At 42.5% G+C, this 16464-nt stretch overlaps 1 protein-coding gene across 1 annotated transcript; it reads right to left on the bottom strand.

The window, feature by feature from the left end:
* Positions 1-2794: 2794 nt before the first annotated feature.
* Positions 2795-13502, bottom strand: LOC135241580 (tryptophan 5-hydroxylase 1-like). The gene is made up of 11 exons (XM_064312089.1): positions 13316-13502; positions 12647-12760; positions 12120-12303; positions 11750-11841; positions 10828-10895; positions 9931-10127; positions 8685-8820; positions 8083-8209; positions 6477-6572; positions 5922-6055; positions 2795-5443 (listed from the first exon to the last, which is right to left on the bottom strand). The coding sequence occupies exons 1-11, from the start codon at positions 13403-13405 to the stop codon at positions 5272-5274; spliced, it is 1410 nt and encodes a 469-aa protein (XP_064168159.1). The 5' UTR covers positions 13406-13502; the 3' UTR covers positions 2795-5271.
* Positions 13503-16464: the final 2962 nt, after the last annotated feature.

Genomic DNA, 16464 nt, shown 5'->3' with positions numbered 1-16464 from the left:
TTTTCAGCAAACTCCACTACATTCTCGAAGACAAGCTTTCCAGGTATTGATGCAACAATGTCTGTTCTTTTTTTTTTTAGGTAGACTATTCACTATTTGGAATAATGGAATGGAAAACTCCAATATAAGGCCAAGCCAATTCACATTTATTTTCCACTCTTTAAAACAAATGGTAAAAATCTATAAAATATTAATGTCAAATTGCACTAATTTCTCGATGAGCTTTGCAGCTTCCGTCATCATCATCACCATCAATAAAATAAATGAAAAGGTAGGCAGCATCTGTACAGGTGATGAAAAGGTAATGGTTATTAAGATGATGATTATGATGGGCATATTGCAGGTCCTGTGATAATGTGGGATTAGAAATATAAATTTAGCATTGGTTGTCTTCAGTATGCCTGATGACATCATAACACATGGTCTCCCAAGAGGAAGAAATGTAATTAACTCAGAATGTGTATACTGAATGGTAATGAGTGGTATCACAAGTGTGTTCATAAACAGAAATATTATCTATTATCTACCATTAACGTTTTGTGATGCAATGACCCAGCAAAAGCGTGCTACTCTTAATCGTTCATCCTGTGATGAGCATGCATTCCTAATTATATGATGTCTAAAGATTTACTGCAGTATGGTGAAAAGGTGAAATTATTACTTTTTATGTTTAATTAAAAAGTTGGATTTTCTTAATTGACTGGTCATTAAAAAGGAATTTATAGTACTATACATACCCATATAGCAGTACATATACGTAAATATCGGTTATAGTTTCAGCCTAGGGAGCTGTTCATCAAAGATCAAGTGTGTTTTGAAGGAAACAATGCTAAATGATTATTTCATATTTTGTTTTATGAATTGATATTTGCGTGGATAATGGACTTTGTCTCATGAGGTATTTTGCCATCCCATAGTTCCTAATTCCAACAGTAAGAATTATGATGGCCGTGGCATTACTGGGAGTGGATGTAGCCTACTGGAGTTTGCCAAAAACATTTTGATTTAATTATTAAAAATTTTTTTTTTTTTTAAAGCGGCCTTGTACAAATTGAATGCTCCTTTTGAAGGATTTTGCTATCCCATAATTACAATTCCAAATTAAAAAGAGGGATTTTTGCCTAATGGGGGATTTTGTATACAAGAATGCCAAATACATACAGTAAAATGGCATAAAATTGCTTTAATACCTGGGAAGCTGGTAATGTAGTTTGCTGAAATAATATTTCATATGAATATTTTATGGAGTTTTAAATAGATGTGAAGTGACTCGGCCATTTTGGAGGATTTTGCCATTGCATAATACCAAATTCCTTCAGTTAAAAAGCACAAATGTTGTTGAATACCTGGGAAGCTGGTCTTCAAGGATATAGCTGAGTTGGCTGAAAACAATTTGGTTCAACTATTCTATGGAATTTTAAAAAGCTACATGTACTGTAACATTCATCTGCATACAGCACTTTGAGGATCTCCTAAATCCGACAGACATTCTCTCCATTCAGGACGCTGAGCTGGAACAGTCGTGGGGGATCAGGGCCTATCTCTGTGGCAGAACTCAAAGGGGTACTTGTGGAGCCCCTTGTCAGGAACAATGCCTTTGGAGTGGCAGACTGGGGCGGCGGTCCCCATCTTTAAGATGGGGGTATGTTCCAATTATTGGGGATCACACTCCTCAGCCTCCCTGGGCAAATCTATGCCAAGGTGCTGGAAAGGACACTATGACTGATAGTCAAACCCGAGATTCAGGAGGAACATTGCAGGTTTTGTGAAGGCTGCAGAATAGCGAACCAGATTTTTATCCTTTCACAGATATTTGAGGGTGCGTGGGGATTTGCCTATCCAGTTTACATGTGCTTTGTGGATTTGTAGAAGGCATACGACCATGTTCCGCAGGGTATCTTGTGGAGGTGCTGTGGGATTATGGGGTACTTTAGTCGATATTCCAAGCCATTCGGTCCCTGTACACTCAAAAGCTATGCCTGCAAGCTTATTCAAAGTGGACGTCGGACTCCACCAAAGGTGTGCCTCGTCTCCCTTCTTGTTCTTAGTATTCATGGACAGGATTTCGATGTGCAGCCAAAGTATGGAGTGGGTCTGGTTCGGGGGCATAGAAGTGGCATCTCTGCTGTGTGTGTAGGTATGTGTATGAGCTATATGTGCATGTATGTGTATGAGCTGTATGTGTATGTATGTGTATGAGCTGTATGTGTATGTATGTGTAAGAGCTGTGTGTGTATGTATGTGTATGAGCTGTGTGTGTATGTATGTGTATGAGCTGTGTGTGTGTGTGTATGAGCTGTGTGTGTATGTATGTGTATGAGCTGTGTGTGTGTGTGTATGAGCTGTGTGTGTATGTACGTGTATAAGCTGTATGTGTATGAGCTGTGTGTGTATGTATGTGTATGCGCTGTATGTGTATGTATGTGTATGAGCTGTATGTGTATGTATGTGTAAGAGCTGTGTGTGTATGTATGTGTATGAGCTGTGTGTGTATGTATGTGTATGAGCTGTGTGTGTATGAGCTGTGTGTGTATGTAGCTGTATGTGTATGAGCTGTGTGTGTATGAGTGTGTGTGTATGTGAGCGTGTATAAGCTGTATGAGTGTAGTGTATGTATGTGTATAAGCTGTATGTGTATGAGCTGTGTGTGTATGTATGTGTATGAGCTGTATGTGTATGAGCTGTGTGTGTATGAGCTGTATGTGTATGAGCTGTGTGTGTATGAGCTGTATGTGTATGTTTGGACCTTGAACTACTAGGTGTGCAGTGTTAAGAGTCAACGAGGAATGCCAGGTTAAAATGAGCGCAGTTTATTGTTCAGTGTGTTCAGTAATAATGACAATACACAATGGTGAAAAATGTGAGTGGTGAAATGGCTATATGCATGTGATGCGTAGGAGACCAAGTCTCCCAGAACCGCTGCACTTCTCTCCTTATATACAAGCAAAAATCCAAGGTCATCAAATAAAGGCGCAATCATGACAACAGTGGACAACATTTTGCCATCTATGTAAGCATATGACACCGTGTTAACCTTTGTGGCTGAGGCACCAACATTTTCCACATGACATCGTCTTTCCAACAATACAAAACATGATTACTCTGTATTCTGGAGAATCTAAGTTTTACATAATGCTGATCCAATTGGATGTTTTGCAACTAAGCACTGTCTCTTAATCACACTTGCTGACTCCCTGTCAGCACAATAAACTGTCTGTTTTCTTTTGGGGTCTGACAAGAGGCAGATTTCTGTGAACTGCCCTACAATTTTTTTTAATGGCTTGGTGTACAATAATACTGTAGCATCACACTGCTCACTGTTGAATTACACTGCTTCCTGAGTTTGGTAGGTGTCAGTGTAAAGGTGTGCTCTCACGGTTGTTAAAACCTGAAGAAGCAGTGGGTCAAGTTGGTGTGGTCAGATCACATGGATAATAATGAGCATACATAGACTGAACGGCCTGTGCTCATCATAATATACTCTAATGTCCTTAAACAATACAAGCCCCAATGCAGTGATGAGGACACTATGCTGTGGGAGGCGCTGTCTTTTGGATGAGATGTTAAACTGACTCACTGTGGTCATTAAAGATCCCATGACGCTTATCACAAAAAGTAGGGTGTTCCCTGGTGTCCAAGCAAAATTCTCAACCAGGCTCTCTCAACCTGCCACCTAATCATCCCCTAATTTATTTGGCTAAAATTGTTCTCTCGCTCTCCACATCAGCTAATGTATAGTGAGCATTCCTCTGCAAAATGGCTGCCATGTGGTGGTGGGATTCACCAGGGACTTCACAATATAATATTATTGTGATATTTATTAGTTTCTGATTTGACTGGAGTAAAATGTTGAAATGATACATCTAAGGTGGAAAAATATGCCAAAACCCATTACACCTCATAATAAATACCCTTGCATCAATTCATTTCACTAAAAACATTTACTTTGCAAATGAACACAGAGAACACATAGCAGCCTGTAAGAAAATAAAAAGTTCTGGAACATAGGGTCCCTTCAGCAGTGTTGATTAATTTCAATAAATACATTTTGGGAAAAAATGATAATAAGCAACAGAAATAATCACTCAATTGCAATTGCAGCGCCACAATGTCAGCAGTCCTAAACGAGCAGCAGTTGTAGACAATCTGCAGTTTCAGACAGCACATGCGTAACATGTAATAACACTTGTTTTACACTGAGTATCTTAGCTACATCAACACTGAGCTGGCTAAGCAGTTTAGTGTAAACACGTGCCATATTTGTACAAGTGTAGTGTCATCACATAGGTGCTCAACTGAATGAAGATCGTTTTGCTACAACCGTATAGCTGCGGTTTTGGAGTCAATGGAGTAGATGGCTAGCTAGCTATCCACGCTGGAAAACATAAACGTGAGACAATATTGACCAACTGACAAGATCAAATTTAATTTTAATACTAAGTTACGCAAGTGACAGCAAGCCTAGCAAGCCAAGCGCTGGCTTGCCACTTGTGAAGAACTAGAGGGACTAGAATGAGTGTCTGGTTGCTAGTTAGTATCTACGGTTTGGGCTATTAACTGTGAAGTAACGTTTCAATTGTATTGTAAACTTAATGTTGATTATGGGATGGCTGTGATTGTGATTGTTTTCCGGATATTAGTCTGACTCTCATATGTTGCCAGGGAAACAGCAATTCTCTTGCAAATAACTTATAAAAAAGTTAATTCTCTTGTTTTAATTTTTGTAAATGGTATAAATATGATAATCTATGAAATGTGCAGTTACAGGATTGCAAAGATTTCCGTGGAGGGTGGTTCTTCACCTCTACGTCATGCATTAAAATCATAACATAAAAAAATAACAAGCATTACAAAATGTGCATATATTTAGATTAAATATTGATACTTGGCGCCACTGTATTGATACTGTATTGCAGGAAAAAAGTATTGCAATACTATACTGTATCGATATCTTCCCCCCACCTCGACTAGCATGAGTTACTCAGGTGGCTGCTACGCATAACGCTGAGTTCCCCCCTCATCACTGTAAAGCTCTTTGAGTGAGAGAAGCACTATAGAAATGTAATCCATTATCATTATTATTAGTAATCCATGCCACTACGACGCTTCGGTTTTGTAGCTCTCCGTCATTGGACACATAGGTGCCGCCAGTTATCAACCAATAGAAGATCTGGATTTTGTAGTACTCTGCAACTCGGGCACCTGGGATTTGTATATTCTGTCGCTCGGACACCTGGGTATTGTAGGAAACTGGGGTGGTTAGTCAGGAAGTCAGACGCCCTGTTTATTCAGCCGACGAAGTGCATCAGCCACAGTGTCCAGCTCGTATTTGAGCTCCTCCACCACGTCGATGATGCTGGAAGTGTCCTTCAGGATGTCCACGCTCCTGGTGTAAGGGTTGTATCGCACCGTGAAGGGCCGCTTGATGCTCTTAGCAAACTCCCTTATTGTTGGGACAAACAATACATTAACATTTAGAGTTTCAATAAAAATAACAGCAAACATGATTTAGCTGTTTACAATAGACATCCTTTAAGGGAAATATTTCTCTTCTCCCTTAGTTTAGAAAAGTTTGAATCTATTTCGGAAAGGAAAAAGTCCAGCAGTACATAATTTTAAGGTAACCTCTTAGAAAGAAGGGTTCTGAAAGCGCTATTTGGCTTGTCTTTGTAGGAGAACCCTTTTTATTTCTTTATGGAACCCACTATGATAGGTGTGAAAAGTGTGAAAGTGCCCAGATAGAACCATTTCGTCTGACAAAGAACTAGTTCTTTATGGAGACAGGAGCCTTTAGCAAGGTGTTCTTCTGTGAATGTACTTACATGTACTCTATACATCAAAAAATGGACTTATTTTCAGGGGCCTCCCGTGATTCTGACGTGCTACAATGTCCCAAGAAAGTCTGCACGGTGGCACCCTACCTCATCTTGACCTTGGCGTCCTCGAAGCTGTCCGACACGAAGTAGACATCCTGGAAGGTGGTGATGATGCATTCCTGCCTGCATGCGATCCTGGGGTCAAAGGGCATGACCGTGGCATTCCCAGATAGGGCGTGCTGCAAAGAGATGACACAAGGGCTAACAGTCAGTGCTTTATAAGCATGAGTTAGTTGACCGAGTATGTTCTACTGGAACTTGCTATTCCACAGTATCACAGACTACAACTCATTTTAAGGTTTTTTAGACCATTTTGACTTTTCTCTTTTGGTTGTTTTGCTCCATTTTTACAGGTATTTGAATTAGTTTTGATGGGGGGGTGGGATTGGGGTTAAATCTTTTGTGCGTGGTATATCCACGTTTTAATTTTGTTTGCACTACTTCCTTAAATAACTCTGGATTATGAAATGTAAATGCGTTTTCTGTACAAAAGTTTCTACATACATAAAACTAGCAAATTCAGTAGTTGTATTAAAGCATATACACATATCCAGGCATGTGTAAAAATGTATTTCTTACTTTAGGTAATGAGCCTCTTACCTTCAGCTCACTGATGGACGATAGCAATCCTGCTCCGTAGGCTTTCAATGTTCCGTCCTGTTTGCACAGGCCAAACTCCACTGTGAAGAAGTAGCACTGCGAGACAAGCAGTATACGAAGCAAATGAGCGTCACGTGACACTCAGCCAATCACGTAAACCGATGAAGTGCAGCAGCCAAAGTCAACTACATTACAGGCATTTTTACATTACAGGCATTTAGCAGACACTCTTATCCAGAGCAACTTACACAACCTTTTACATAGGACTGAATGAGAGGTGTGGGGCTCAGTGTGACTGTGGTTGGGTCTGAATGAGAGGTGTGGGGCTCACTGTGACTGTGGTTGGGTCTGAATGAGGGGTGTGGGGCTCACTGTGACTGTGGTTGGGTCTGAATGAGGGGTGTGGGGCTCACTGTGACTGTGGTTGGGTCTGAATGAGGGGTGTGGGGCTCAGTGTGACTGTGGTTGGGTCTGAATGAGGGGTGTGAGGCTCACTGTGACTGTGGTTGGGTCTGAATGAGGGGTGTGGGGCTCAGTGTGACTGTGGTTGGGTCTGAATGAGGGGTGTGAGGCTCAGTGTGACTGTGGTTGGGTCTGAATTAGGGCTGTGGGGCTCACTGTGACTGTGGTTGGGTCTGAATGAGGGGTGTGGGGCTCACTGTGACTGTGGTTGGGTCTGAATGAGGGGTGTGGGGCTCAGTGTGACTGTGGTTGGGTCTGAATGAGGGGTGTGGGGCTCAGTGTGACTGTGGTTGGGTCTGAATGAGGGGTGTGGGGCTCAGTGTGACTGTGGTTGGGTCTGAATGAGGGGTGTGGGGCTCACTGTGACTGTGGTTGGGTCTGAATGAGGGGTGTGGGGCTCAGTGTGACTGTGGTTGGGTCTGAATGAGGGGTGTGGGGCTCACTGTGACTGTGGTTGGGTCTGAATGAGGGCTGTGGGGTCAGTGTGACTGTGTTTGGGTCTGAATGAGGGGTGTGGGGCTCACTGTGACTGTGGTTGGGTCTGAATGAGGGGTGTGGGGCTCAGTGTGACTGTGGTTGGGTCTGAATGAGGGTGTGGCTCACTGTGACTGTGGTTGGGTCTGAATGAGGGTGTGGGGCTCAGTGTGACTGTGGTTGGGTCTGAATGAGGGGTGTGGGCTCAGTGTGACTGTGGTTGGGTCTGAATTAGGGTGTGGGGTCAGTGTGACTGTGGTTGGGTCTGAATGAGGGTGTGGGTGCGGGCTCACTGTGACTGTGGTTGGGTCTGAATAGAGGTGTGGGGCTCACTGTGACTGTGGTTGGGTCTGGAATGAGGGTGTGGGCTCAGTGTGACTGTGGTTGGGTCTGAATGAGGGCTGTGGGCTCAGTGTGACTGTGGTTGGGTCTGAATGAGGGTGTGGGGCTCACTGTGACTGTGGTTGGGTCTGAATGAGGGGTGTGGGGCTCACTGTGACTGTGGTTGGGTCTGAATGAGGGGTGTGGGGCTCACTGTGACTGTGTTTGGGTCTGAATGAGGGGTGTGGGTGCGGGGCTCACTGTGACTGTGGTTGGGTCTGAATGAGGGGTGTGAGGCTCAGTGTGACTGTGTTTGGGTCTGAATGAGGGGTGTGGGTGCGGGGCTCACCGCAGCCAGCTTCTGGACGGAGTCATCAGAGGCGCCCAGAGACGCCAGGCCCATCTCCTGGGAGAACTGGGCAAAGCTGGGCTCTGCCAGGAGAGGCACGTGGCCCAGCAGCTCATGGCATGTGTCCCTGCAGAGAAAACATGCATACACACGTGTTACATACGTGTCCCTGCAGGGAAAACATGCATACACACGTGTTACATACGTGTCCCTGCAGAGAAAACATGCATACACATGTTACATACGTGTCTCCAGGGACACATATGTAACATATGTGTATGCATGTTTTCATATGGCCTATGAATATTACACTGATATGACATGACTGAACAATCCAAATCTTAATAAAAGGGAAATTTCTTTTCAGTAATTGTTTTGAGAAGACGATACATAATTTTGTGTCTAATTTTGTAGCAAAGGGGTTAGCAATCACCGAATGAATATTGTTATAACACTAATAAATAACAACGACTAAACAAATTAGAATTAACACCCAACCGTGCTCTAATATGAATGAAGGAATCACAGGAGCAGATTTCTGAATGAAGGCAGTGTGTGGGCAGCGGGAACCACAGCGAACGAGGTTTTGTAAGCGGACTCACGGCTCAGGGGTGTAGAGCGGGTCGGAGCTGTGCCGCACGTACTGGGTGCAGTGGAAAACCCGAAACGCCAGACCGGCCAGGAAGTCTCGGGGTGAGAGGTAGCCCGCCACGGGCCGGATGGTGAACCCAGTACGCTCTAAAACACACACAGAGAAGGAAGTGTCGTATTAACCGACAGTACCGAACCAGAAATACCGCCTTGCGGTTGTATGCCTCCGCCAAGGCAAAAACGTGTTTTGTGAGGTCACAGTGACCTTGACCTTTGACCACCAAAATCGAATCAGTTCATCCTTGAGTCCAAGTGGACGTTTGTGCCAAATTTGAAGAAATTCCCTCAAGGCGTTCCTGAGATATCGCGTTCACGAGAATGGGACGGATGGACGGATGGACGGAGGGACAACCCAAAAACATAATGCCTCCGGCCACGGCTGTGCCGTCACGGAGGCATAAAAACACTGAAGTCTGTACATCCTCAATCACACACGCAAAGAAATGTCACATTAACTGACAGTCCAAAAAAAAACACTGAAGTCTATACATCCTCAATCACACACGCAAAGAATGTCACATTAACTGACAGTCCAAAAAAAAACACTGAAGTCTATACATCCTCAATCACACAAAGCACATTAACTGACAGTCCAAAAACTGAAGTCTATACATCCTCAATCACACACTGCAAGAATGTCACATTAACTGACAGTCCAAAAAAACACTGAAGTCTTACATCCTCAATCACACACGCAAAGAATGTCACTTAACTGACAGTCAAAAACACTGAATCTTACATCCTCAATCACACACGCAAAGAATGTCACATTAACTGAGTCCAAAAAAACACTGAAGTCTATACATCCTCAATCACACACGCAAAGAATGTCACATTAACTGACAGTCCAAAAAAAAACACTGAAGTCTATACATCCTCAATTACACACGCAAAGAATGTCACATTAACTGACAGTCCAAAAAAAACACTGAAGTCTATACATCCTCAATCACACACGCAAAGAATGTCACATTAACTGACAGTCCAAAAAAACACTGAAGTCTATACATCCTCAATTACACATGCAAAGAAATGTCACATTAACTGACAGCAGCAAACATTTTCACTCTGACCTATTTCTGAGCATTTTTTACTAGCATTAAGCAGACAAGTACTTTGTTAAAAATAGGCGGATTCAATGGAGCTCGATCCACAGGCACCACAGGCGGGCGGGGCCACGCCCGGTTTCTCTCTCACCCCAGAGGAAGCGGGAGACGTCCTCCAGCTGCGGGATGTTGTCCTCGCGAAAGCCGCAGTGCTGAGACAGCAGCGGCAGGTTTCGCACGTGCTCCCGGCAGGCGTAGGCGGGGTACAGCTGGGTGAGCTCCCGGAAGACCACGCCCCACGTCTTCACCTCCTCCCGAGTGAACTGGACACGAGGGATGGGGTCCCCGCTGCCAGGGAGAGAAAGGACAGAGAGACGGCGTCAAAGATGGCGGAGAACACGTTCCAGGTGTGAAAATGCAAGTCAAAGCAGAACTGTGTCCGTGAGTTACATCGGGACTGCAGTCCATCCTTACTGGCATTGCTTTAGAGCAAAATAGCTTTCATTAGTAAATATTTCTATGAATACTGAAGACGCATGTGGCCATTAAACAGTGGTCACGTGAGGTATGTTGAAAGCTAAGTCTCATCAATGTACTGTATTAATCAATCTGGCGCGGTAACTTCTAAGCAAATGTCAAACCCCCTTGATGGAACCACAGTGTAGGATGGCACTCGGGTGACATACAATAATCTTAATGCATTTGTATTTTTAGCAGAATATGCTCTTAGCCTCCTTCGAATTTAAAAAAAGTCAGTGAGACCCATACAGAGGAAAATGTTCAGTGTTAATTCAGCTCAGAACAGGTCACACTATTCCAACAGGGATGAAACTATCTCCATCAAAGTAAAATGTACACTATCAGACTTTCTCAAATGAGCTACCAATGATTAAATCAGAGCAAAATGTAGTTTATCTGTGTTGATTTAACACAGAAAAGTTTACCGTGTGTAGGGTAAATCTATTAGATAATGTTCTCTTTATTTCTTACATGTACTCAAGACATCGTGGAAAATTGGACATTATGATTATTCCAAATGTTGACGTACTGTTTGTAGCTCATGGCTATATCAGCGAAGTGCTTCCTCCTCTCGCGGTAGACATTGTCCTTGAAGCCCTGTGGAGAGACGACAGAGCCGTCAGGGCTGGCTATCATTAGCAAGGATAAGCACTAACCCTGCTACGCTGTGGTCAGGTCCAGAGGTGGGAAATCCAGATTCAGAAAGTAAAAGCCCCCTCAGTATTTTGCTCAGATCGCCTGGATTTCCTAGTCAGCACATTTCTTCAGCCAGGAGGTGGAACTAAGTAGTGAAATCAGCTGGCTAGGTTCACGGGTGGAAGAAACAAATGGCAGGACTTGTTTTCTGACCACTCGACTTTCCACCTCTGGTCAGGTCAGACCACACAGAGCTTTCTGCAAAGGCCTGGGTTTTACTGCATGCAATATCTGCCTCAAATCCAAATGGCCTCTGACAATGTAGACTTGGAAAGAGCTGCTTGTTTAATCTCATTATGACATCATAAGATATTTGGCTCTGCCAGAACTGATATGTATGACGGTTCTGAAATACTAGCATGCATAACTAAGGTGGCTGATACATACCACACTTGGGTAAAATATACATTATCATTATCATTTATCAACTTAAATTATGGTAAGACAATGAAAACATGCACGTAGATCCTTCAGAATATTCAATAATACATGTTACAACCTAGAACATAGAACAATTCTAAAAAAATATGTTATGCCTTCAAACGACAAAGCGCTTCTCGTCACATTAATACCGCTAATTAAATCAACCGGCTGTAAACTGCATCGGAGAAATTAGCTGTTTCAACTCGTCGCTACACAAAACACTGCACAAAAAATGTATTGCCAGTCATTTCGGTGTCACCCCCCTCTGTCACCCGGTGCGGTCGGCACCCGCCTAGTGACGCCTCTGGTTCGAGGTTCATGAAGCCACTCACCGGGTGGTCAGCATCCAAATCTGAACCGTACATTAGCACATGGGTGGAACACTTATCCAGGTCCGAGATCTTTTTAGGGAACCAGGGAACATCTGAAGCAGAAATCAGCACAGAAACAGATGTTAACAGAGAGAAAACATCTCAAACGACCATGAGCACCAGTCACCAGATCTGAATCAAATATCAGTAGGCTACAGTAACCACATCTCAAAAAAAAAAAAAAAACCTAAGCATAGTCACCAGATCGGAAACAAATATCAGCACAGTTATTACATCAGATTTTACACCCACATTACCAATGTATTTTTCAAGCGGTTATTGGTTGTGTCAGTGTTTTTTTAATTCCGTGAATGTGACAAGTCATTTTTACCTTCTTCAAGAAAACAGGATTTGTTAGGCGAGTCCACGTCCACTATGTTCATCTGATTTTGCAGCAAATGGACAATCTCGTTTAACTGCTCATGGTTGCTGTGGAAGTCCAAAACGATCTCAACCTGAGAGTTACGTCTCTTCGATTTTCTGGATGAGATCTGGAATAAATTTACCTGCTTTTCCTGTCAGACAGATACAGAATACATAATCTAAATATAAATGGCAAGTATAATCCAAATATAAAGGGCAAGCACAATCTTTCATCGTTTAGGTTAACACAGGCTAATTGTGAAAATTTAGTAAGCAAAGCAATCACGGAGTGAAAGGATATATTAAAATCGCATACAATGGCAACCTATAGTATTAAAAGCATACAACTGAGGCCCAAATGTGTAATCAACAATTATATGCAAAATTATCATCAAAACTGAAGCTGAAATGACTAATCAAATTCTGAGCCATTAAAGCAGATTAAGCCATCAAAGCCAGTGCGCAGGCGGCATGGGCACTCCGCAACAGCTCTACCTGGAAAAGCTTCAGCGTCTTCAGCAAGCCCCCAGCTTCATTCTTCAGGGATAATGCAAGTGTTGCGTGTCCGTTTTCTGAGGATACATTCCTGTTGTCTTTGTTCTCTTCAACCTTTGGACGTTTTAACAAAACAAAGGAAAATCTCTATGAAGTCAAAGAGCATAGAAAAACTTGTTTGTGTTGCTTTTGGAGACCATGTGCTAGTGAAATTAACCCGCAATATAAGTAATAACAAAGCCTCTTAATGTGCGCACAATTTTTTGGAATGTGATTACAATTAAAATGTGTTTGCGCGCTTTTTCGCAACATAATTATCTGATTGCCTTCGAACATTTTATAAATCACGAGAAAGCACAATTTAACGACTTTTTCCTCTACTAACTAAAGTGTGGCGCGTTTGCATTCCAAGCACTTTCACATTATTAAAATGCCTTGGCGAACCAAAATCCCACAGAAAAGTATTTAAGTGCGAAATTCTAAACATTCAATTTTCCTGTTTTATTCAAACTGTATATTAATACATTTGCATAAAAAATGTGCATAAAGACATGTACACGAGTGCGTGTGAGTGTGAATACGAATGAACGACATAAAAATGCGCGGATATTATACAGAGGTAATATTGATTTCTGCAAATATTTAAATACATTATTAATGCGTTCCTACCTCATTGTTTTGGCGCGTTTCTTCAAAACACAGGTACATAGAATCAAAAGATCTTCCTCTACACGGCCCACCAATATTGTGTGAATACATGTTAAAGTCACCTAATGTTTAAATACTTCTGTATGCCTAAACCTGCTGCTCTGGTAATTTAACTATCCGTGTCCAACGGCACCTCGGTATTTATGAACAATCAACAATGAGCTTATAAGGGTGGAGCGTGAACGGGGCGGTCTCATTCAACTCAAGTGCATGGAAAAACGAGGGTCATCGAATGTGTCATATGGAAATTAAGGCATGATGCATGATTTTTCTATTTCTGTTTAATGGAATTACAAATTCGAAGATCAAACAGCCCGAAGTCATTATATATTTTCGAACGGCTTCGTTTTCGCATAACTAACTGTAATTGCAAATAAAACTTTATTTCCATTTACTATCTTCGAGCGGAATATACTTGGAAAAACAGCCCACTGTATATTCAAGTTACGTTGATCAGAGAACTCTGAATTATACTTGTTAATCGGGCAATGCAGTACTTGGAAGGTAGGTTACGGGTACGCGTTCCTCCCGAGAATCTAAAGCGGATATATGCTATAGTTTATCAGTAGCCCACATTACCCATATAGCCTACATTGCCGAGCACAAGTAAACACTGACATGTTCTCTTGAAATGGGCTATGTTATAGTATGCACACAATCATTTCAGTCGTTTCATTTAGATAATTATTGATACAATTATAATAAATTCGTATTCATTAATCAGGGATCCGTGGGTTTACATGTGTAAAGCTACAATTCTATCACAACTGATTTTCTTAACAAAATATCCGGCTAATATAATTAACTAGCTCTCATTCCAGGGTTTGCTACAGCCTATAAGTAACTGCTAGTCCACAACTCAGAATTTGGACAGATCCACCTAAGCATGTCAGATCTCACTCATTATCAAATGTTAGACAGCACCAGCAAGAGCTGTTAGATCTGCAAATTGCCGCAGGGGAGCTGTCTGGTGCTGTAATTTAATCGGCGAGTGAAGGAAATCCCATGCACGCCAAACTGGAAATTCATACCTGCCTGTATTACCCAGAGGTCGTGTGAATTGGTGCCATTCACTGATACGGGCCAAGGTAGCACCACTAAGCTTATAATGATTTAAGGTGTTCTACAAAGTTGGACTCATGTAGCATCTTTAGTCCCCCAATGAATGCATACGAAACATCCACTCAGTGTTACTCTCACTGCTTATGTAATTAAGAACAGAATGTACAGATACTGATATCTTGTGTCTTCTGGTGAAAACTGCTTGTAACGAGTGGTCAGAAAAAAGGACTAACCCTGTGATTGTGGGACAGAAAATATCTGATTTCTCTATGGCTGTCGGGGCCCAACTCTGTAGTATAAAAGACTTTACGATGCTGAAGGAAGGAGAGTTTTCTCTAGCACAACTAGAAGTCTGTATAAAACTAAAGTCCTGGGCCTTGCAGCAGGGTCTGTTCACCTCCAGGCACCAAACCTCAGAAGGCCAACAAGAAGTTACAAATATTGAATGTACGTCTGTCTGTGTGTCTATGTGTGTGTGTTCTTTCTTTCTGTTTCTTCTACATTATGTAACACTGAAGACTAAGAGGTCACTGTGTGCTTATTCAGTATTCATGCTGTATGACTAGACACAGCCAATCATTGATTTGTTAAATCTTGCGATATGCTTATGTGTTAACCATGTACCAATCAGACATAAAATTATGTATGTTGCTGGTAAAAGGTTTTGCTTTAAAAAAAGGAGGGACGGCCCCTGTTTTCCTCAGTTCAGGCTTGCCCATCTTGTTGTGTGCAGAACAAAGTTGGGAAAGGTGAAGTAACACACCGAGGACCACTTTCCAACTGAGAAGGCGCATATTTCGATGCGCAAATGGAGACACGGTGAAACGTCAAGCTTTCCGCAAGACTCTAAAGTGAGGGTTTAAGTATTAGGTTGAGAGGTGTGGTGATGGCCTAGTGTGAACGTTCCCAGGGAGGAATATAGATTGCATCAAACTTCCTGGGGACACCCAAATGACCTGCTGCCGGTGACACCCCTTTGACCTGTGGCTATTGTATATCCTTATGAACAGTGTTTGAACTCTATATGTAGCCATTTGCCTCTATCAATGGGAAGAAGTCACAGAGTATTCAGAATGAAGTTAAGACACAGAAAGCTAACCTTAATTGTTCAAACCTATCAGGACAAAGCTGTCCAAATATACATTTTAGCCCAAATACAGTGGTATCCGGTGCACAATAATTTTGGTTTAAATTTGGAAATGCATAAGCACATAATTATGTGCCCAACGGTGATCATTTTTATCATACCGGCATCAACTGTTGCCCCCAAGTGTGTTTATACCTCAAGGTGAGCTTATTTCAGTGGAGGGGGACATTTTACAGTACATACCCGATAGCCTGAATTCTCCCACGTAATCCTCAACTCTGTTTGGCTCACAAAGGCTATTGCTCAAACCATGAGTCAGATACAAGCACAAACACTGGATGCCTTGGCTTGTAACATGCGGCTCCTTTGTGAACCGTTCTTCACTTCCCCTTCATAGAAGGCTGATTTAAGGATTGCCATGCACTGTGTATGTCGACCTGTCATTCATTTTGTGCTTTTACTCTTGCATTTTGTACTTGTGTCCTGCTTGTCTGGTGTTTGTTATCTCAGTATTGCTAGCCTTTTGTCCGTCACTGTACTGTTTGTCCTTATTTAACTTTAACTCTTTTATTTTAACCAGTTTTTTTTTTTATACCCTCACCCCCACAAGGTGCGCCACTTCCCAATCCCTAATTTAGGGTTCGTGGGGATGGGGGGTATCCCTGGAACTCGACCCTGGCTTGGGAAGCACCCCTTTATAGAGGTCGGGGCTACACCCCATTTCATGCACCAATAGCGCGGTGCTGCGTTCTGTCTCTGTGACCTCACAAGTGAACCACACGCTATACTGACTCAGGACAGAGGGCAGAAACTCTGGGTGCTTCGAGACTCTGACTGGATTCATTACCCTGCTAGCACGTGTGTCTGTTGGCATGGGTTGCGGGTGCATTAGTGACTAAGAGTGAGTGCATGTGTGTCTACACATGTCTGTGTGAGAGTGTTTGCCTGTGTGACAATGTGT

This window comes from Anguilla rostrata, chromosome 16 (genome assembly GCF_018555375.3).
Source record: "Anguilla rostrata isolate EN2019 chromosome 16, ASM1855537v3, whole genome shotgun sequence".
Classification (NCBI taxonomy): Eukaryota; Metazoa; Chordata; class Actinopteri; order Anguilliformes; family Anguillidae; genus Anguilla; species Anguilla rostrata.
Note: the sequence above shows the minus strand (reverse complement) of the source record. Positions and strands in the feature narration are given on the sequence as shown.

What these genes read in the sequence shown, in the direction of transcription:
- LOC135241580 (XM_064312089.1), bottom strand. Translation starts at nt 13,405, where the DNA reads ATGTATTCACACAATATTGGTGGGCCGTGTAGAGGAAGATCTTTTGAT. An exon ending in AGACGCTGAAGCTTTTCCAG is followed by an intron (nt 12,304 to 12,646) that starts GTAGAGCTGTTG and finishes TCTGTCTGACAG; the next exon opens with GAAAAGCAGGTAAATTTATT. An exon ending in CGTCCATCAGTGAGCTGAAG is followed by an intron (nt 6,056 to 6,476) that starts GTAAGAGGCTCA and finishes ATCTCTTTGCAG; the next exon opens with CACGCCCTATCTGGGAATGC.